This window comes from Oncorhynchus keta, chromosome 33 (genome assembly GCF_023373465.1).
Source record: "Oncorhynchus keta strain PuntledgeMale-10-30-2019 chromosome 33, Oket_V2, whole genome shotgun sequence".
NCBI classification, from domain to species: Eukaryota; Metazoa; Chordata; class Actinopteri; order Salmoniformes; family Salmonidae; genus Oncorhynchus; species Oncorhynchus keta.
In genome coordinates, this window is record NC_068453.1 from 18238717 (window position 1) to 18260852 (window position 22136).

A 22136-nucleotide genomic window follows, 5' to 3' on the forward strand; every position below is an offset into this window, starting at 1 on the left:
TTATGCACATCCCAATGTCACAAGAATTTGTACACAATTCCTGGAAGTTGAAAATGTCCCAGTTCTTCCATGACCTGCATACTCACCAGAAATGTCACCCATTGAGCATGTTTGGGATGCTCTGGATTTACAGCATGTTCCAATTCCCGCCAATACCCAGCAACTTCACACAGCCATTGAAGAGGTGGGACAACATTCCATAGGCCACAATTAACAACCCAATCAACTCTATGCAAATTAAATGGGTGGTGCTGCATGAGGAAAATTATGGTCACACCAAATACTGACTGGTTTTCTGATCCACGACCCTACCTTTTTTTTTTTTTAAGGTAAATGTATCTGTGACCAACAGCTGCATATGTGTATACCCAGTCCATAGATTAGGACCTAATGAACTCATTTTGATTGACTGATTCCCTTTTATGAACTGTAACTCAGTAAAACCTTTGAAATTGTTGCATGTTGCGTTTATATTTTTGCTCTGTGTATGTATACAAAATGTGTATCACAAGTTGGACGCTGCACCTAACGCCTTTATGGGCGATTGGCGCTCTAGGATTCAATTGCTCTTCAAACAGGTAAACAAACTGGTCAAATTGGCCAACATAAGTGATGTGAAATTATATTTGCTACAATATTTTTGATGCATAGTTTGCTAGCATGAAACAAGCGTTTAGACAACTCCCTCATTACATGACTGTTTAAAAGAATCCCTGTGATAAATCGGATGACCTACTTCGAGTATGTTTTGAAGTGTTGAATGGGGCACAACACGCGGAGCGTTCTTCCAGTGGAAGCAGACGCTAAACCACAAGGTTTCAATAACAAAAGAATGAGAAACACCCACAAACAAATTGTCAAACGCCCCCCTCTCCTCCCTACCGGTATTGGAGCGCAAGCCGGCTGGTTTTACTTGATGCTCTTGCCGGTCTCTTGTCTCCAGCGCTATGCTCGCTATGCTACCCGTGGTCCAGAATAACAGCAGGTTGAGCCGCCTTCTTTCAACGCTCTACGTCACATTCAGCTTCCTAGTAAGCGAATTCAAATAGAATACAGCCCCATCTTCCCGCAACACTGACAAGGTCAGCGACCAAGGACCACATACCACATTTGGGGATAGACCGCGCCTATATTCGCAAAAGGTAATATGCGTTTCCTGAAAGTTATCCGTTATGGAATAATGCTTACGAAACTCTGAACAGCTGCCCGTGCGTTCACGATTATTATTTTTGTCCAACAATGATACGCTTTGCTTCGGCATTTAGAGAGATGCTTGGTCATCGTGACAACAATAGCCTACACCACTTAGGCTACATGCTTTATAAAGCAAACAATAGGCTGGATTTTGAATTACATTATGTTTCAGCTTGAAATGTACATATATTGTGCGTAATCACGGAGTTAACCAAATGTGGCACCGACAGACATGTTAGTCGTTTCTCTTATTAATCCCAATATTGTGCGAATGATGCTTATAGACTACATTAGCCTAGATAATTATGAATACTTTTTTATGTAGGCCCAGTGTAGATTATGATATGCATATTTGGCTGGTTCCATCCGGTTTCTATCAGCAGCACACGCACACAGAGTATCTGACTACACGGATTAGGATCTACACGCGGGTATTGCATCATAGTTTGAGGCGTCACTGATCAGTAGGTCTACTGTACATCTCTCTTCTCATCCCGTGCGTCTCGATGCCTAATATAATGTAACCATTTTCCCACTGAGATGACACAGTTACCAAATCATACGAGTCTATTATTATCTAAGGATCTGATCTGAAGGTTTTTCCTAAACAGGTTTGGGCCAAGCAGAGGATGTTTCACTCTCCGGGTCAGCTGGTGCGCTTTAAATATAACATCGGTCAGTCACATTTGGTCTGTCTTTTTTCCACCTTGACTTGATATAGCACGAGATAAAAACAGTTTTTTACAAAATGAGCAGCGAAGTCTGCCTGGTTCTTGGGTAATGCAAGATGCTATGGGAAATTGGGCAATATATGGCTTGCATTGTTGAAAGAAATGTAGACAAATAACAATGGGCCATAGATGTGCACATATTAATAATGAATTAATAATGCACTTCAGGGGCTTTCACGTTCCTCCCCAGGTCATTACTTTGCTCTCTGGTAGGCCTATTGGAGAAGTTCTGGTACTGGCGTAGGCTGGTTCTGCCTCTGGTACTGGACTACTTTCTTTGGGTTACTAAAGGAAAGGTAATATGTAGACATTGCAGACATGAGAAACCTTTGTAAGATTGTTGTATTGTAACCTAGATAGGGGCCTCTCCACTTTATTGAGCCACCACTTCATAGTTGACCTGACAGATGGCTAGGAAACATTCAAATCCCAATAGAAATGGTGCATTCTAGTGCGCTAGTCTATGTAGCTAAATAATACATGGATGGTTAGCTTCAAGCTAAGCTGACTCATCTCCACAACCAGTTGTCATCTGCCTCTTAGCCTCACCATCCATCTGGCTTCCCAACCCCTCTGAAGATAAATCAGTTTTATAGACGGCCATCTCACAGGGGAAATGGTTTCTCATCGTGACTAAAACAAGCAGTGACCAGCCAACCATCGTCAGCAGCCCGTAGGCCATCATTCACTGTTGTGATTTGGGTAACATGACCTCTGACTCAATCCTAAATACTGGAAGGTTGTCATAGCCCTCAAGCCACATTCATTGTCCTCTGCTCTAATGTGTTTCACTGTTTTGTAAACTAAATGTAAACTAAAGCAGTGTTCCCCCTGAGCATGTGGGTAGAAAATCAAGCCTTAAAAGTTGCTGAAGTTTTAACACTTAGGTGTTACAATAATTCCCAAACAAGTTTGTGGTGTTGATATAGTATTTACAAAGCTGTTGTTATGATTATGGTTGTATACACAATAGTGATGGGGGGGGGGGGATCGATACAGTTACATTTAGCAATATTATTTTGGACAAATATATAGATATAATAATGATTTTCTAATCAGCATTAGCTAGTGCTAGTCGGCTGTACCTGTGCCAAAACTCTGGTATTGTTCATCCTTAAGCTTGTTCTCCATCTTCTTTTTAAATATCGAGCCAACATGTTTCCAGCACTTTTATTTCCATGACTAATCAAAACTCATTTTCTCATGCTCTCTCTTGTCTCTCTGCTGTAGATATAGTGAGAAACATGTTCCCATATGTTTGCACATTTGGAACATCAAATTGCAATAAAATCTCAGTATCGAATCGCAATACATATAGAATTGTGAGAATCGCAATACATATCGTATAATTAGCTTAAATATCGTGATAATATCATGACGTGAGCTCCCTGGCAATTTCCGGCCCTAGTATACAATCTATTATGCTGTTCCCGTTGTCCAGTTTTGGTGCTTTTGATGTTTAATAAGTGCTTGCACGATTCAATAGGAAACCATTTCCAGTGTCCTACACCACAGTATATTAGGCATAGAAATGCCTTAGATGTATACCGTGTAATATGTCACCTGGAGTCAGGTATGTATTAGGTTGCATACGTTCAGTAATTCCCTAGCCTGGCACAAGAACCCTTGATCAACAACGTGGCTTAGGTGCTGTGTCCGTCCAGTGCTCCAGTCCCATGGTGCCGTCGTAGAAAACAGGGAGGGAAGTGGAGCTCAGACTCTAATCCCCTGTGAGTAGTTGAGCAGTCCTCCACAGCCGTAGCTTATCAAAAGAGGTTGTAAGAGACAGTTCATGTTCGGTCAGAGCCCAGTTTGTTTATGCTTTTTCTCCAGTTATGAATGTCCTGTTTGGCGTTTACGTAGCCTAACCCTTACTCAGTGGTCCCCATTTGACCCCCTCTCAAACAAATACTTGGATCAAATGTCCATCAAATCAATGTAAGCTAATGAAAAAAATGTTTGTTGTACAAGAATTTAGAAGAATCATCTACACACCGTTATCAAACTACTAAAACTTTACACTTAAAATGTGTGGTGTAATATGTCATGTTTGCCCATACCATTACTTAGGTTTTGACGCTGCAGAACATATTGGCATGGATTAACAGGTTGGTTCTTGGCACTGGCAGCACTGGATGTTGCTCGGGGGGCATGACACTCTGCCTAGACAGAAATCACCACTTGTTTTAGCTCGCCCTGTGCGCCAGGAGGGCCGAGTTGGCACTTAAAGACCAATGGAATGGTTCCAAAAGTTAACACCACCTACCTGGCACACCGGGTGACCTAAATCCATCGCTGACTACAATCTGCTGACTACGCGCAGGCACCACTCAAGGCCTTCCATGGTAATTAAATGTACTTAGCAGCTGAAGACATGGCTAATAAGTAGTCTAAGTGGGTGTGGTTAGCTGGTAGATGGTAGATTAGTCACCACCCATGCATTTGAACAGAATCAGCTCGGTAATGGGTTAAGAGAACCTGTAGTAAAAGGCACCCGTTAACACTTTACACCAAGTTGTTCTCATACCTGTGTAGTAACTTGGTATTTACTCTTGTAATGCCATTATATTAACAGGTCTCAAAATGTCTCCTTATAGCCCTAAATGTGGTAGATAGACTTATTGTCTGCTTTGCCATTACCAGTTGTTCATGTAAGACTACTTTCTGGGTGTGTTGCCATAGAAGTTAGAAAGCAGAAACTACAATAATAGGATATAAAACACCTATTGATTATTTTCATGGAAAGAACCCGGACTGCTGGGCAGGGTGTTTATTCTGGCTGTCGATGGGCCCATTGTCTCTCAGTAGTCTTTCTTCTATTGAGAAACCATGGAGGTTGTAGTTCCTGTTGCGTCTTTACTACCTCTACAGGTCTTCAAAGAGGCAACTGTATACTGGATCAGTGTGTCTGGTAGATTATTTTCCATCTTGATGAATGTTTATGTCAACGATGAATCGTTTTGTGTGAAGTGAGAGATGGCAGTTGTGGTTAATGATGAGCTAGTTGTACGGATACACGTTTGCTACAGTACATACATTACTTTCAGGTGACCTTGAGGTCAGATGCCTGCTTTCAAAAAGGCTACAAGCCCCTTCAACACCACCCTGGCTTACACTTTTGACATGCCAAGTCCTAGAATTAATGTATTGAGAGAATGAGAGTTCATTTGTTTCAACAGTTTGCTTTCGTGCGTAGCCTTTATCATGAAAACTGCAATATGCAACTTTTTGGGCCACCTGACCAAATTCACATAGAAATGTGCATTATAGGTCTGCCATTCCTTTTGGGCTCCCGAGTGGCGCAGTGGTCTAAGACTCTGTACTTCAGTGCAGGAGGCGTCACTGCAGTATCTGGTTCGAATCCAGGCTGCATCACATCTGTCCGTGATTGGGAGTTCCATATGGCGGTGCACAATTGGCTCAGCATCGTCCGGTTTTGACTGGGGTTGTCCGTCATTGTAAATAACAATTTGTTCTTAACTGACTTGCCTAGTTAAATAAAGGTTCAATTGTTGGCCTTATAGTATAACTTGCAGACTGTTCCTTTTTCAAGAAGAGGCTTCAACACGTTAATATTACCACCATGTTTATATGTTTTCCCGAAACACAGACTGTTTCTGGAATTCCTGATTTGTTCTTCTCAAGTAGAAAACCCATTCTGGTTCGACGCGCAAAACATGCTTTGGTTGAGGTCAAAGTGTCAGTGGAAAATGGTGACATAGAATTTAAAATTCCACCCAGCAGAGTATAATTTCTTAGACCCTCAGATCTATTCACTGTACCACTACCACATAGTGAGCTCTTTTAATGGTGAGCATAGAAATAGCACATATATAAAAATATTTTTTTTAACCTTTATTCAACTAGGTAAGTCAGTTAAGAACAAATCCTTATTAACAATGATGGCCTACCGGGGAACGGTGGGTTAACTATCTTGTTCAGGAGCAGAATGACAGATTTTTACCGTGTCAGCTTGGGGATTCAATCCAGCAACCTTTTGTTTACTGGCCCAACGCTCAAACCACCTGCCGCCCTAATAAGCCAACGGGTATGGAAAGCATGTTGTATTGGAACACGTTTTGACTGGGGCGAGGGCGGGGGATGGGCACCTGCAGTATGGCCTGACATATGGCAATGGTCAAGGAAAATTTCTTCTGAAAGACAACACAGAGTTGTGTAGAGCACTGCAATGGGGAACATTTCAGATGGATAAAGTTAATATTCAGTTAAGAGTAATTAACACATTACTTAGCATATTTATGACTTTTATCTTTATTGTATACACATGATTTCCAGTGTTCTATTTGTGACACTCATTTGTGTCACAGGTTGATGGTCGCTAGACTCCTCGCTGTATATTATGTATTAAAACTCATCTGTTGATAGTGAAGGACGTCAGACTGGAGGCACACTGATATTGTATTGATGACCTTGTGAGCTTTGTGTGACATCATTACCCAGTGTCTGGTGGAAAGCAGATACTTACTGTCTTTTGTTGTGACTTTGTACAAGACTCTCTGGCTGTTGTTTCGAGAACATTGGTGCTGTGAGGTAAAACAAAAAGGGGGGGGGGGTATGTTTAATTGTCACATACAGTGAAATGTGTTGCTTTCACAGGGTCAGCAGTAGTAGTACGGCGTCCCTGGAGCAAATTAGGGTTAAGTGCCTTGCTCAAGGTCACATGGACAGGTTTTTACACCTTTGTCAGCTCAGGTATTTGAACCAGCGACATTAAGAGAAGGCGGAGTAGACATTTCTCTTGGCTTCTGCTCTGGAGATGTTCTCCCTGAATTCTTATAATCAATCGACATGATTTTGATAGATGGGATCAATAACGTCTCTCCATTCTGTTCACCTGGAAAGTCCCTTTTACAAGCACTCATCTTCTCCCTCTCAATTTATTTGCTCTCCACCTCTTCCTCATGTCTTCCTCTCCCACAGGCTATTCAGACCTACTCAACCAGGTAGTGTATGATGCTAATGAAAACACTTGGCTCATATCTTCTTGTCAGTTTCATCCAAGGTGACACAAGATTCCCTGAGGACTAGACTGTCACAGGAGTGGCCTGTGCCTGCCCGAAGGCCTGTGGATACACAAACCAGACGACAGCATGGTGACGCTAGTGACCTCGCAATGCCTGAATGCCATTCATACCTCTGAGCAAGGGCCCAGCAAGAAACTTCTATTACTGCCTGTTTTACATTTAGGCAGAAGTCAAATGCAGTTACTAGATATGATATATTGTTCTACTTCTCCTCTATGACCGTGGCAACTGGCGTAGCTGCTATTTATAAAACCTCAATTCTAACACGTCAATGAAAAAAAAAGTGTGATTATTCCGTAATTTGCAAAGCTCAAAACTGCAACCAGCCTCAGAGTGGTTCGATATTTACTCAAATCGTTCTGCCAACGTGGTGCCAAGATAACTCTGAGTAGGTTACCTATCCTTTTTCATTTTCGCTCTGCACACTCTATGCCACATAATCCTGTTGGGTGTACCAAGAGACACAAAGCCACCCATCCTGATCATCATGTGGCTCGTGGGCAGTCAGTCGTGTTGCTGCAGGTGGTGCATTGTGTCCGTTAACTCAGTTACACACCTTCTCTGTTTCAGGCTCCATGGTTACTCAACGTAGCTCACCTGAAACAGAACACAGACAGGCTCAGAAGTTGTACCCCTTAGTCAGCACAGGTCTAGGATCAGTTTACCTTGGCCATGGATGTCTGAGGGAAGACTTTAGGCAGCCTGTCAAGCTATGCCTCAGGTTCGACCTTGGAGGAAAATGCAGACCTACCAGCTTGACAAACTGCCAAACCAAAGACACACACACTATTGTGTTACATGCTCTGATCAGCTTGTCATTGAGATAATTCAATTAGAGGAATGCTGTTATAGTGGTTGGCTACCTGCCTCTGCATTCTAATTCTAAGGCTCCATTGTCCATTTAACCTTCCCTGAAGTTTAAGATAACAGGAGTGTTTTGAGCACAGGTAGACCTAAGGTAGGCACACTGTTTGCTCAGTTCAACAACTGGCAAGGACAGGCATCTGAAGTGCCTTGTGATTGGCTTAGACGGGACACATCCCTCTGGCTATGCGGGACTGTGGTTGGTTGTCTCTGGCTGTGAAAGCATCTGCCCATCCCTCTGTGTCAGCTGCTATTCTGAGAAACCAAACAGAGGAAAGACACATTACAGATGACACATGATGACATCACGGGGAGAGGGGAGAAACTACTGTGGCGCACAAAGAATGAATAAAATTCTCTTGAAAAACACAAGTAGGCTCATGTAAGTCAAATAGCCAAATCAAACTTGTTTTGTATACTCACGGAAAGTTTTTTTGTGCGACTGTTATCATCGCTTACACGGTGTGTTTTGGTATTTTCACTATACTATTCAGACTTATAAACCTAAGCAGCTTATGAGTCCCGAGACCCCGTGATGCATTGTCGTCACGTTCAATCAACCAACCCCACTATCAAGCCCGGCCAATAATCAGATTAGACTTTATCACCATATGGATGTTTGAAAAATAGATCATCTTTGAGTTTAATTAAAAGAGCAACAAATGGGAATATGCACAGAGGATTATATATCTGAGTGATTAGCAAAAATGTTAGCTTAAGTTTGAAATGTAAAAAATATTTTAAGTCAAAACACCTGAAAAGAGTGACGTGAAGATGCCCGGAACGCCTGTAGGAATGACCTTGGATGACCCTTTCTCTACCACTTCACCCTCCGTTAAGCCCACATTATACAGGTCACAAATACTCGTGGTGCCTGTTAAATAATAACTGTGTTTACATAGTCGTGATGAAACAGCGTCTTTATTTAGAAAAGCTGGGCTGGAGATATTCCTTACCTAAACAATGTTGTGTTTGAGTGTGTGTGTGTGTGTCAGAAGTCGTGTAGTGTCGTTTCGTGTAGTGTAGTAGTTATGAACCAGCTGATAAAATCAAAAAATTCTACTACTATCAGTTTTAGCATAAGATTTAAATAGGCTTTCTAACGTCTTTATAGTGACGTTGAGTCACTGTCTTCATTCACGTTTTCCTTTTTTCTTCTGAAAGGTCAGCCAATCACAGCACATGGCGACTAGTATAGCTAATTGCCTGCCGTTGACAGCTGAGATGGGGCTGAATATGAATGAGGCTCCACAGCAGTGCAATCTGATCTGGCCACGACTTGATGAGAGACAGAGACTGATATCATTTATTGATGCCACTGCACCATGTTGTTGTCATGGAGCCCGTTTTACAGACACTCTTGAGATTGAAATGGTAGGTTTTAGTTTTAGTGCTTTTGTCCCCTTCTGGTATGGTTGGAACTTCAACCACTTTCCTCAACTCTTTACCTTGGATAGAGTTAGTGTGCTATGGGTCGCCTTGAGAGCTATGGGTCTACCTTCATGCTTCTAACCCACCTAATCAAAGCCATGCCATGCCCCTGTTAAAGCTGTATCGTTTAGAGTATGGCTGAGCATGTTTTACTAAACTACGATAATCCCATTTAAATAAGCTTTTACTTGTGATGTTGAAATGCCTTCATAAGCCAGTGGTTGGTTATGTTATGTCAACGTATGTGAGTTCAGAAAAAAAATGGAATGTTAATTAAGCTCGTTGGATCACGGAGGCACATATTAATATCACTCATCGGTTGTTGTAGATTGTGTGTCTGGAACTAAGCAGCTGCCTCTTACCCATGATATCTCTTGAACAATTTAGAAAGTGTGTATGTGTGGTGTATGTGTGTATATACGATCAGAGACATGTTTGCTTTGTCAATAAAGACACATGATCTTGGTCACTGCTGCCCGTACACCTCTCCCCTCTCACTCCACCCTCCACCCATTCTGGTTTCCATTACTCCATTACCTTCCTGAAATGTGAGGGCAGAATGGGGGGTGGGGGTGGAGGGGGCTACCCTCAAGGTGAAAAGTGGGTGGGGCAAGAGCTGATTTGGTTTCAGGTAGAAACTCAACCTTGTGACAAGGGTGATTAACTCTGTCAGTGTGCTCACGTGCATTCTGGAGCTGAGCTCTGGTCTTATGACCCAGCAGTCAAGAGTTTAAATGACAAAAGGGACATGGCCTCAACCTGTGGGAAACTGATTTTCAGTAGGGCGCACACTTAAAACATGCCATTGTCAATGTGGTATTGGTGTTAGCTACAGTTGTCTCCAAACAACCTTTAACCTCTGAATGTTGTGCCTAATGGTCCACATATGTGGGAGAGAATAGTCAAAAAGTAGTACACATATGAGAGCTTTTTTTATTATAAATTTTACATTTTTTATTCGTTTTTCAAGCCTAAGTTTACAATACAGACATTAATCTTAGAGGGAGTGGAGACGTCATTATCATCATTATTGTCCAGCTCCCCTACCCAGAGAGCTTTTCAACGGTTTCTCCCACTGTTCCTCTTCATATTTCCCCTGTACTGACTCTCTCTATCCTCTTCCTCTTCATATTTACCCTGTACTGACTCTCTCTATCCTCTTCCTCTTCATATTTCCCCTGTACTGACTCTCTCTATCCTCTTCCTCTTCATATTTCCCCTGTACTGACTCTCTCTATCCTCTTCCTCTTCATATTTCCCCTGTACTGACTCTCTCTATCCTCTTCCTCTTCATATTTCCCCTGTACCGACCCTCTCTTTCCTCTGCCTCTTCATATTTCCCCTGTACCAACCCTCTCTTTCCTATTTTCCCCTTCATCATTCCCCTGTACTGACTCTCTCTATCCTCTTCATATTTCCCCTGTACCAACCCTCTCTTTCCTCTTTTCCCCTTCATCATTCCCCTGTACTGACTCTCTCTATCCTCTTCATATTTCCCCTGTACCAACCCTCTCTTTCCTATTTTCCCCTTCATCATTCCCCTGTACTGACTCTCTCTATCCTCTTCATATTTCCCCTGTACCAACCCTCTCTTTCCTCTTTTCCCCTTCATCATTCCCCTGTACCGACCCTCTCTTTCCTCTGCCTCTTCCTCATTCCCCTGTACTGACTCTCTCTATCCTCTTCCTCTTCATATTTCCCCTGTACCGACCCTCTCTTTCCTCTGCCTCTTCATCATTCCCCTGTACCGACTCTCTCTATCCTCTTCATATTTCCCCTGTACCGACCCTCTCTTTCCTCTGCCTCTTCATATTTCCCATGTACTGACTCTCTCTATCCTCTTCCTCTTCATATTTCCCCTGTACTGACTCTCTCTATCCTCTTCCTCTTCATATTTCCCCTGTACCGACCCTCTCTATCCTCTTCCTCTTCATATTTCCCCTGTACTGACTCTCTCTATCCTCTTCCTCTTCATATTTCCCCTGTACCGACCCTCTCTATCCTCTTCCTCTTCATATTTGCCCTGTACTGACTCTCTCTTTCCTCTGCCTCTTCATATTACCCCTTTACTGACCCTCTCATTCCTCTTCATATTTCCCCTGTACTGACTCTCTTTTTCCTCTCCATATTTCCCCTGTACTGACCCTCTCATTCCTCTTCATATATCCCCTGTACTGACCCCTGTTCTTCCTCTTTCCCCCACCAGTAAACAGTGAGTGCTGAGAGCCAGCTGGGTCAGAGATGCCACCCCCTGCCGCAGGCCCCCCAGCAGTGACCCCTCCGGACGGGGGCTGGGGCTGGGCCGTGGTCCTGGGATCCTTCATCTCCATCGGCTTCTCCTACGCCTTCCCCAAGGCCATCACCGTCTACTTCAAGGACATCCAGAAGATCTTTGATTGCTCCTACAGCCAGATAGCATGGATCTCCTCCATCATGCTGGCCGTCATGTACGCAGGCGGTAAGACCAATACATTAAGTTGGTGTCCAGGTAGTCTCTTGTTGAAGTCATCTGTCTGATTTGTTACGGTTGGGTTTCTGTATATGTAGTGCCCTGAGTTTATCTTCATCATGTGACCTGTCCAGGGGAAACTCAGGCCCTAAGTATGGGGCAAGGTACCTGTACTGATCTGATTGTGTGTCTCCTATGAGAACCTATGACCATCTTTAAATTGACATTCAAGAGGAAAACATGGTTTCTGTGACTAGTCATCAGCATATTGTAATAGTCATGCATCACATTGTCTCCTTCTCAGCATGACTTTACCCCTCACTAGGTTACCCGGTAGGCACCTTGCTTGGCAGTGCCACGCTGGCCATCTGTTAGCGGATGCCATCCTATTCCCTCATTTCTAATTGTTGCTGTCAACAGGGTTTGTTGTATCCTAGGCCGTTGTTGTGATGACGGTGACAGTGATGGCCAATTGGCCATAGAGAGCCAAGGACACCCAATACCATCCTCTATATGTGACAAGCCTGTAGAAGGCACTTGTCCCTCGTTAAAATGTTTAGTGTAATTCATTCATATTGATCTCTGAGCAAAAGGGGAGAACAGAGCTTCATCAGCTATTCATTAAACACCTGCTCTCTTGTCCTATGTGTTTACACCAGCTGTAGGCCGATAAAGCAATTGTCCTTTTAGTGTTTAATGCATTCTTCATCTCTACAAGCAACGGACAGTCCAGTGCGGTATATGCTGTTCTCTGGAATAACATGGCGGAAAAACAATCACGCATCACCAAATATTTACCCCAATCAGAGAGCTGCTTATTGAGGGTGTTTGTCCTCTTGGAAGAGGAAGGAGACTTGTGGCTCTTTTACAACGCACCTGTTGTTTTCACATCGCCTGCTGTCTGTGCTGTTGACGCAACTGCCACCTCCACCACGAGTTCAGAGGTCAGACACATACTGAATTCTCCAGGGCAGTCATCAGGCAGACTCTCTAACTGATAAGATAGCAGTGCCACTTATGATGCCGATTGGATGTCAATCACAGAGCAAAAAAACTGGAAATGCTTGCCATATCCTCAAACATCAGGATATGCCAATGTGTGGCTCTTGCTGATTTCAAACAACAGCAGCCATCCTATTTTTTATGATGTATGGCCACACACACATATTAGATAAGACCACAAATGCACAACAACTGTAAGTGAAGGCAACTATTTCATATCTTCCTGGATGTTGTGTGTCTCCATAACCCAGGGTGTAACACAGACACGGAGATGAATGATTAGTAATGATGTTGATGGGTGCAGAAAAGAGCCCAAATGGAATTATTGTGAAATATTGCACTCTATTACATCAGCTATATGGACGCCTAATGCAGATCTCCCGTCCCTCCTCCCTTCTAGCCTGGCTGAGTGTCGCTCTGCAGTGACGTGCTAAAATGGAGGCTGTGTGTGTGTCAGTGTTGGATCAATGTCACTAATCCACACAGAGAGGGACAGTTGACCTTGGCTAGGCTAGGCAGCATGGCTACGTACAGTACCATCCTCTGTTGACGGTCAGCGCAGCAGAGCTCTCTCACTGCCAAGCAGATTAACTGAACTGTCCAGAAATACGGCTAGCTAAGCTGTGTTATTAGTCGGTCAACCACTGATAGAATTCATGTTTGCGTCCTTGCATAACTGCTCTGGAAAACAACTCTATGTTTCATATATCAGCGCTTTATTCCGTAATGAGAGTGACATTAATAGTATGATGGATTGAAAACATCAGTTTCCTGCATAGTCAGCTGTCTTGACGGTTTATCAACCTTTTCTTTTCCAACCTCACAAATCAGGGAGTGGTCGGCAAATGTGTTACACAAACTTCCATCTTTCTGCTGTCAAACTAGCTTTTAGGTCCTGTGAAATAAATCACAGCTGGAAGGGTAAATGACAGGTGTACCCATCCTCTTGTAGGTATTCGTTTCCATGATTGAGCCCATATTTTGCCTGAGGTCTGGACACAAGCAACCTTAAGTTATGGTATCTGATCATGCTTCATTAAAATGTTTTATAATTGAGCCCAATCATATTGGTAGGGTCTGAGATACAGTATGTTCAAATATAGCGTGTTCTATGTCAATAGTAGTCTAATTTATTGTCCTTATAGTTACTGTCAAAGCAAACTCCTAATTTCCTTTTGGTAACCTGGAAGGTGTGTCCAGCTATTGCAGCAATTAAACTTCACTTGTGAATTTATTTTTAAAAGGAGCTAATATGAAACCTAAAGGGCTCCCTCCACTTGGCCTATCCAGGTTTCACCAACAGACTCAGGAGAATACTGACAAGTGCTCTGTATGCAAACGAGGAGGGCTCCTCTCCTCAAGGTCGGAAAAAGATTCACGCAGAGCAAATGAAGTCAGGCGACTTCTTCCCCAACCTGCTTTTTAAATAGCACCAGTCCCCGAGTCCGACACAGATACGACACATCTTCTGCTCGCTAATGGGGGCATTATTCAAAAAAAAAAGGGAAGAAACCTTTCATTACTCTTATCGTTTCTTATTCAATTTACTCGTCCTTTTGTTTAACGTCTGTCATGGAAGGGGACATTGAGTCATTCCTCACCCTATCAGGTAATGGAGACCAGAGGTTCAAAGGTTCAAACAGAACAGGACTTTAGAAATACAAAGGACAAAGTTTCCCTTAACAACAACTTTTAGAAATTTGACAAGGACACAATTTAAAAGGAACTGTTTGGACCAGTCAGTTTGATGTACTATCAATGACCATAGAGAGGGTTGAATGACGGGTTCCCACTAAAACCAACATCTGCTAAGATTCCCTTGCTGCCAGTTGTCTTGTGTTGTATGGCCCTAAGAAGAAGTTGTGTGGCAAGCCCTTATTGAAGGTAACAAGGAATTGGAAAGCTGATTGTGGCATAGTAGCGTGATGCTGGTCGGCCCCACTCAATTCAACTGCGTGTGTACTACCAATATCAAGTGCTTATTATTACTCATGGAAAACTGTGAATGAAAAAGAAACGGCGCTCAGGGACAAACGGGCCATGGAGCCAAGGTCTTCTGATCACTTCAAGGTGTGTGTGTGTCATCGTTCCTGATTCCCCCCCATCCCTCTCTTTAGATACGAAAACATTACATTGCAGTGCACTTTCAGAAAATACATCTGGTAATGCTTTAATGCAGTGTAACCAGATCAATTCAGAGGAGTCCATTTACGTTAACCAGTGTTCTCTCACTGTTACATCTGAAACCTCTCTATGCCCATACAGTGTGTATTCATACAGTCCGTGTCTATTATCCACTTCATAAGATAACTGGTTGCCACATTGGGTCTCTGTTTTGCATTAGCATGGCAGCTGTGCCTTGAAAGCTTATGAAATAGAGAGAACCATTGCGTGTCCAACCAGAGCGCAGTTCATTGTCTTCACTCAGCGTGTCGATGATGCTTGACGGGCCTGATCGATTCTGATTCATTCTGTTTGACTAACGCTCTATTAGTTTGGCCCTCAGCTCTCAGTGCAGCCTGTCCAAGGCTGACAGGCACCCGTTGGTTAATTGTCTAGGTGCTGAGTTATGTCCAAGACGTCACCTGCACTCTGTGCCATTGGTCTTGTTGGTCCAACAGTACATGTATTGCTTGTCGTGATGGGATCTCTGATACATATGTAGCTAAGCTGGAAAAGAACAGATGTTTTGTCAACGTGCTCTGTACTTATTGGCAATAAGGCATTTTTTTCTGTTTGACTACTAAGATAATGCTGTGTTATACCCATGCCTGTTTGTTACTGATCTCTCAATGCAGCCCTCGCCCCCTTAAGAATACATGCAGAACACACAACACGATGTTGTACATTGTTTACCAGTATCAACAAGGTCTTGTTACAGTACCTCTATTTCCAGAGCTGGGAAGTTTCATGCTGTCTTTCAACGCTAACAAGCTTAAACCGTTAAGTAATCACTACATGATTACCCGAGTCTATAGCAGGCTGAATGTATGGCTTGGATGAAAGACCATGTTTTTAGTGTCTCATTTGTTTCTCTTCCAGGTCCCATAAGCAGTGTACTGGTAAACACATATGGCTGCAGACCTGTCATGATCATGGGGGGAGTACTGTCTTCTATCGGGTTGATATCCGCTTCCTTCTGCAACAGCGTGGTGGAGCTTTATGTTTGCATCGGTCTTATAGGAGGTAATTCCCATGAAATCCATTTTCAACTCATTCGGAGTTATTTGATTATAGTGTCAAACTCCTTAAGTGACTGGATGAAAATAGGCCTACAACTGATTTGGAGTTTCCCATTCTGTCTTTCACAAAGGTCATAGTAAAAGACTATAGATACATTACAAGAGTACAGTTAAGCTTGATTTGTCAAATCATTTAATGACCACAGTCTGGCTAATTGAAGAAAATGTATATTATTCCGAATGTGTTCTTATCAGATAATTATCTTGTTAGAAATGTATGATCTTTTGAACTCTAAATCATATTATTCCTCTCTCCTCACAAAGGCCTGGGCCTAGCCTTTAACCTTCAGCCAGCCCTGACTATGATTGGCAAGTACTTCTATAAGAAGCGTCCCATCGCTAACGGAATAGCCATGGCCGGTAGCCCAGTGTTCCTGAGCAGCCTAGCCCCTTTCAACCAGTACCTGTTCAACTCCTTCGGCTGGAGGGGCAGCTTCCTCATCCTGGGGGGCATACTGCTCAATTGCTGTGTGGCTGGTGCCCTGATGAGGCCCCTGGGGCCACCGCTGGGCAAAATCAAGAAGGATGAGGAGTTGGTCGTTGCCAAAACCGCCACCAAGAAGAAGGAGACGACCACTTGTTTGGGGACTGTCAACAAGTTCATTGACCTGTCGCTTTTCAAGCACCGCGGTTTCCTCATCTATCTGTCGGGCAACGTCATCATGTTCTTGGGCTTTTTCTCGCCAATCGTCTTCCTGACGGCCTATGCCAAGGACATAGGCGTGGACGAGTACTCGGCCGCCTTCCTGCTCTCCATCCTGGCCTTTGTGGACATGTTTGCCCGGCCCTCCATGGGGCTCCTGGCCAACTCGAAGTGGATCCGACCCAGAATCCAGTACTTCTTCAGCTTCGCCGTGCTCTACAACGGGGTGTGCCACATCCTCTGCCCCCTGGTGGAGAGCTACACAGGCCTGGTGGTGTACGCCGTGTTCTTTGGCTTTGCGTTCGGCATGGTCAGCTCGGTGCTGTTTGAGACCCTGATGGACCTGGTGGGGGCTCAGAGGTTCTCCAGCGCCGTGGGGCTCACCACCATTGTGGAGTGCTGCCCTGTCCTCATTGGTCCACCCCTGGCAGGTATGTCACTGATCTCTCAACTCATTACTACTTCATTCAGTTGTGAGACATTTTTTACTTTTTAAGCAGTTGATATGCCAAAGAAATAAATTAAAGTCACCCAATTATTGTTTTATGGAGGGCTATTGCTTAGTAATCATTCACTTGGTTTGATCTTGATTATAGTTTGCTGATTTATAGTGAAAAAGCCATATTACGTTTTGGCATTCTTATAATATGTGCTTATTTGTCTAATTACAATAACAACACATGGAAAGTTCATTCTGTGATTATTGGTCCTTTACAAAATGCTTCATTTATTTGACATAATGTCCTCATTAAAGATCAGTAGACATGAAGAAACGGATAAAGGCATATTTGGAAATGCAGAACATAACAATATGACAGACTTTCATCACTCAATAAAACATTAAAAAACATTTACAAAAATGTAATAACATTTACCCTTTCTATGCTCTTATTTACAGGTAAACTGGTGGACATCACCAAAAACTACAAGTACATGTATTTCTGCTGTGGGGCTGTGGTGATCATGGCCAGTATTTGGCTGTTCATCGGCAACTTCATCAACTACAGACTCCTGGCCAAGGAGCGCAAGCAGGAGGAGATGTACAAACGGACTGAAACCGAGGACCCCGACCGGGACCAGGACCAAAAGGAGACAGACGGGGACGCCCAGGCCTTGGAGGACATGGTAGACCCCAAAGATGAGGACGCCATGCAGAGGGAGACCAACATCTAGAGCCCCTCCCCTACTGCCAACCACACCCCCCTCCACCACTACCCTCACGTCCCCCTCTGCCACTATCAAACTGCAGACTGAGCTCAAGTGGGGTGCCTCCTGGTCTTTCACTCTCCAGGGTACTGCTCAGGGGCCTCCCCGCAGGGGCCCCTTTGTTTCAGAGACACTCAAACTGCCAAAGTAACAACGACAACCATGTCGTGGGATACTGCGAGGCGTATTGCTGGAGGAAGGGGTGACTGCCCTGACTACTACTCAAACATCAGACTAGCCGAAGATAATGGTGTAAGATACAGAACGCATGTTAGGAGGCCACAAGGCTTGGAATATGAGAAAGAAGCTTTTGTCGCGTATCTAGGAATCTGTGCGACCTGTTGACAGAAATCTAGTACTGCTCATGTATTTAGTCTGTGACACTAAACCTACCACACCAGCAACCCAATTCAACTGTTCTGATTGAAATCAATACAGGTTAATATCCCAGCTTCCTATGCTGGGAGCTGACATGCGAGGACACATAATGTCTGTTAGTACCAGGGTTATGGTGAGAGACAGATATCGTTGCAACACAGGAACAGAGATGAGTTCATGGTTTGGTGGCTCCAGTGACCATGTATTATAGTGTTCTTTAGCGCACTGTGTCAGTTGTGTTCGTTAGCTAAACCTGCACAACTGCCAAGCTTCTCATCTAACGATAACACACCCGCTGTTTTATTCACTATTGCATATTGCACATGGAGTCCGTATTCACTGCACTACTTCTAAACTGGCCATGTTTAGGCCTCGTCCAAAACAACAATGAAACAAATGCAATTTAATCAAATTTAATGAGGTTGAATGTAAATTAGTTTTATTGGCTGTATTTTCAATGGCCTTATTAAGAATACTTGATATTCACAATCAAAATCATCTAGAAATGTGCATATTGCTGGTTTATACCAAATAAAGAATCCATGAGCAATATAACCTATTCCTAGCCATTGTTTTGATGTACGTACAGTATAAACAGGGATATTCATTTGTGTAGTCAATGGTCATTTCTGGGAGTAGCTGTTTAACTTTCCCCAATGATACATTGCCTTATGTAAAGAATGCATCTAAGTTGTGTCATATATACAGTACCAGTCAAAAGCTACTCATTCAAGTGTTTTTCTTTATTTTTACTATTTTCTACATTTCTTTTTTTCTACATCAAAACGATGAAATAACACATGGAATAATGTAGTAACCAAAAGAAGGTTAAGCAAATCAAAAATATATATATTTGAGATTCTTCAAAGTAGCCACCCTTTGCCTTGATGATAGGATAGGATAAGTAATCCTTCTCACCCCCCCCTAAAATATTTAGATGCACTATTGTAAAGTGGCTGTTCCACTGGATGTCATAAGGTGAATGCACCAATTTGTAAGTCGCTCTGGATAAGAGCGTCTGCTAAATGACTTAAATGTAAATGTAAATGTAATGACAGGTTTGCACACTCTTGGCATTCCCTCAACCAGCTTCACCTGGAATGCTTTTCAAATAGTCTTGAAGGAGTTCCCACATATGCTGACCACTTATTGGCTGCTTTTCCTTCACTCTACTGTCCGACTCATCCCAAACCATCTCAATTGGGTTGAGGTCAGGTGATTGTGGAGGCCAGGTCATCTAATGCAGATGACCTCTCCTTGGTCAAATAGCCCTGACACCGCCTGGAGGTGTGCTGGGTCATTGTCCTTTTGAAAAACAAACGATTCCCACTAAGTGCAAACTAGATGGGTTGGAGTATCGCTGCAGAATGCTGTGGTAGCCATGCTGGTTAAGTGTGCCTTGAACTCTAAATAAATAATTGACAGTGTCACCAGCAAAGCCTACTCTGCATCTCACAAAGACACTGTGGTAGGAAAGAAAACATCTCAAAATTGGACTCATCAGACCAAAGTACAGATTTCAACTGGTCTGATGTCCATTGCTTGTGTTTCTTGGCCCAAGCAAGTCTCTTCTTATTATTGGTGTCCTTTAGTAGTGGTTTCTTTGCAGCATTTCGGCAGTCTCCTCTGAACAGTTAATGTTGAGATGTGTCTGTTACTTGAACTCTGTGAAGCATTTATTTGGGCTGCAATTTCTGAGGCTGGTAATTCCAATCAACTTATCCTCTACAGCAGAGGTAACTCTAGGTCTTCCTTTCCTGGGGCGGTCCTCATGAGAGACAGTTTCATCATAGCGCTTGATGGTTTTTGCGACTGCACTTGAAGAAAATGTTCTGAATTGACTGACCTTCGTGTCTTAAAATAATGATGGATTGTCGTTTCTCTTTTCCTCTTTCAGCTGTTCTTGCCATAATATGGACTCGGTCTTTTACCAAATATATTCTGTATACCACCCCTACCTTGTGACAACACAACTGATTGGCTTAAAAGCATTAAGAAGGAAATAAAGTCCACAAATTAACCTTTAACAAGGCGCACCTGTTAATTTAAATGCATTCCAGGTGACTACCTCATGAAGCTGGTTGAGAGAATGCCAAGCGTGTGCAAAGCTGTCATTAAGTCAAAGGGTGGCTACTTTGAAGAACCTCAAATATAAAGTATATTTAGATTTGTTTAACACTTTTTTGGTGTGTTATTTCATAATTGTGATGTTTTCACTATTATTCTACAATGTAGGAAATATAAAAAATATAGAGAAACCCTATAATGAGTAGGTGTGTCCAAACTTTTGACTGGTACTGTGTGTATATATATATATATATATATATATATATATATATATATATATTAGAAAGTATTTATTGAAGTGTTATAGAAATTACCAAATTAACATGCCTATTGTGAAACGGTTAAACAGCTTCTTATGTGACCTTAATTTTCAAGTACAGTATTTCTTCCTTTCAACTCTAACTCTCTTAAATGACTTTTGTGGGAAGTTGTAGTAAGCTTAATGTTTGCTTGAAGAATTTTGTCAGCAATTTCTATTAACATAATAATGAACATCGTTTAACCAACTATGTACAGTACCATATGTACACAATTCAAAGTATAGCTTCACTTAATTAATAATATCTGTTTCATTGCACCACAAACGTTATACATGTTAATATGATTTAATATATGTTTAATAATAATTTGTACTAATAATATGCAAATAATGACCTAAATTAACAATAATGAACTAAATGATGTTATATGCTATATATTTTAATGTGCAATATACCATAACATTGTTTGACATTGATTCTAAATCTTCCATTGGCTGGATGCCATCCACAGAGGTGATTATTCATTTTTTTTTTCTTAACATCCATCACTTCTTGTGTTCTGGTCAAATAGCTTGAAACAGACTTATGCACCTGTTAGATAGCGGTAGTTTGCTTACCGTCCCAATTTGTGTGTAGCCTACCAGCATTTTATATTTATATATTTTTTAATAGATATATCATTATGATTATGTGATTTCTGGTAGTTTTTAGATTGACTGTGGGCTGTATTACATTGGCAAGTGTCTACTTTTTGCTTGCAGCTGCAGGGTCTCGATTCCCAGTCACTGACAACAGGGGTCAGTATGCAATAGTTCTTAAAGGATGAATGTACTGTACAATCACTTTTATATATCAAATAGCACTGCCCCCTACTGGTTTCAAAAGACCTAGACCAAATGTTACAATCTGAGCTGCCCTCAAATCGCAAAACGACACATTGTTCTCAGTGGCTGCTCGTGTGATGTCAAAAGATAAGAAATTCCCAGATGAAATACGTTTTTAAAAATAAAAGTTCTCTTTAGTTTCGATTTTCTGTATTTTAAGTTTGAAGTTTAAAAAAAGTATTTTTTATGGCCATTGAATATATTTTCTTTGTACTTTTATTTCCCTTCTATAGCTTCAACAGGTGTGTATATACTAGTATTTGTAAATTAATATACTAGTATTTCACAGGGTGTACATTAACGGTAGATTTACTTAATAAACACACTGCATTCATGTGCTGCTGTGGCAAAGCCATTTTGTAGGCAATTATGTTTGTTATGGAGCAAAATCATGTTTGTTTATTTTCAACCATGTGTAGTATGTGTATGATTTGAGTTTGTGTTTTGTATAATCAGAGGCATTATTTCTAAAATAATCAAATAAAATCATAGTGTTGCTTTTCCCTTTAGTTACCATATCAATTGCTTATTGTCATTCTATAGACAATGTGGATGAGCAAAACGGCAAAATGTGTTGTGCTGTTTTTGGAATGATTTAACTCTTCAGTACTCAACTGTTTCTTTCCTTTTCTTATAAGTTATATTCTGTTTTTATTGTGAAGGAAACATAATCAAACATGGTTGTAACACTGACTTATATAGTCTTTTCTTTATTCCAATGCAACGCAGTATAACGACCA

General features: G+C 42.1%; 1 protein-coding gene across 1 annotated transcript; it reads left to right on the plus strand.

Annotated features, from left to right (window-relative positions):
* The first annotated feature begins 394 nt into the window (after window positions 1-394).
* LOC118365974 (monocarboxylate transporter 2-like) lies at window positions 395-19104 on the plus strand. Its single transcript, XM_052492316.1, has 5 exons — window positions 395-1142; window positions 11472-11723; window positions 15759-15902; window positions 16223-17032; window positions 17500-19104. The coding sequence occupies exons 2-5, from the start codon at window positions 11507-11509 to the stop codon at window positions 17772-17774; spliced, it is 1446 nt and encodes a 481-aa protein (XP_052348276.1). The 5' UTR covers window positions 395-1142; window positions 11472-11506; the 3' UTR covers window positions 17775-19104.
* The last annotated feature ends 3032 nt before the right edge of the window (window positions 19105-22136 follow it).

What these genes read in the sequence shown, in the direction of transcription:
- LOC118365974 (XM_052492316.1), top strand. Translation starts at nt 11,507, where the DNA reads ATGCCACCCCCTGCCGCAGGCCCCCCAGCAGTGACCCCTCCGGACGGG. An exon ending in GGCCGTCATGTACGCAGGCG is followed by an intron (nt 11,724 to 15,758) that starts GTAAGACCAATA and finishes TTTCTCTTCCAG; the next exon opens with GTCCCATAAGCAGTGTACTG. An exon ending in CATTGGTCCACCCCTGGCAG is followed by an intron (nt 17,033 to 17,499) that starts GTATGTCACTGA and finishes TCTTATTTACAG; the next exon opens with GTAAACTGGTGGACATCACC.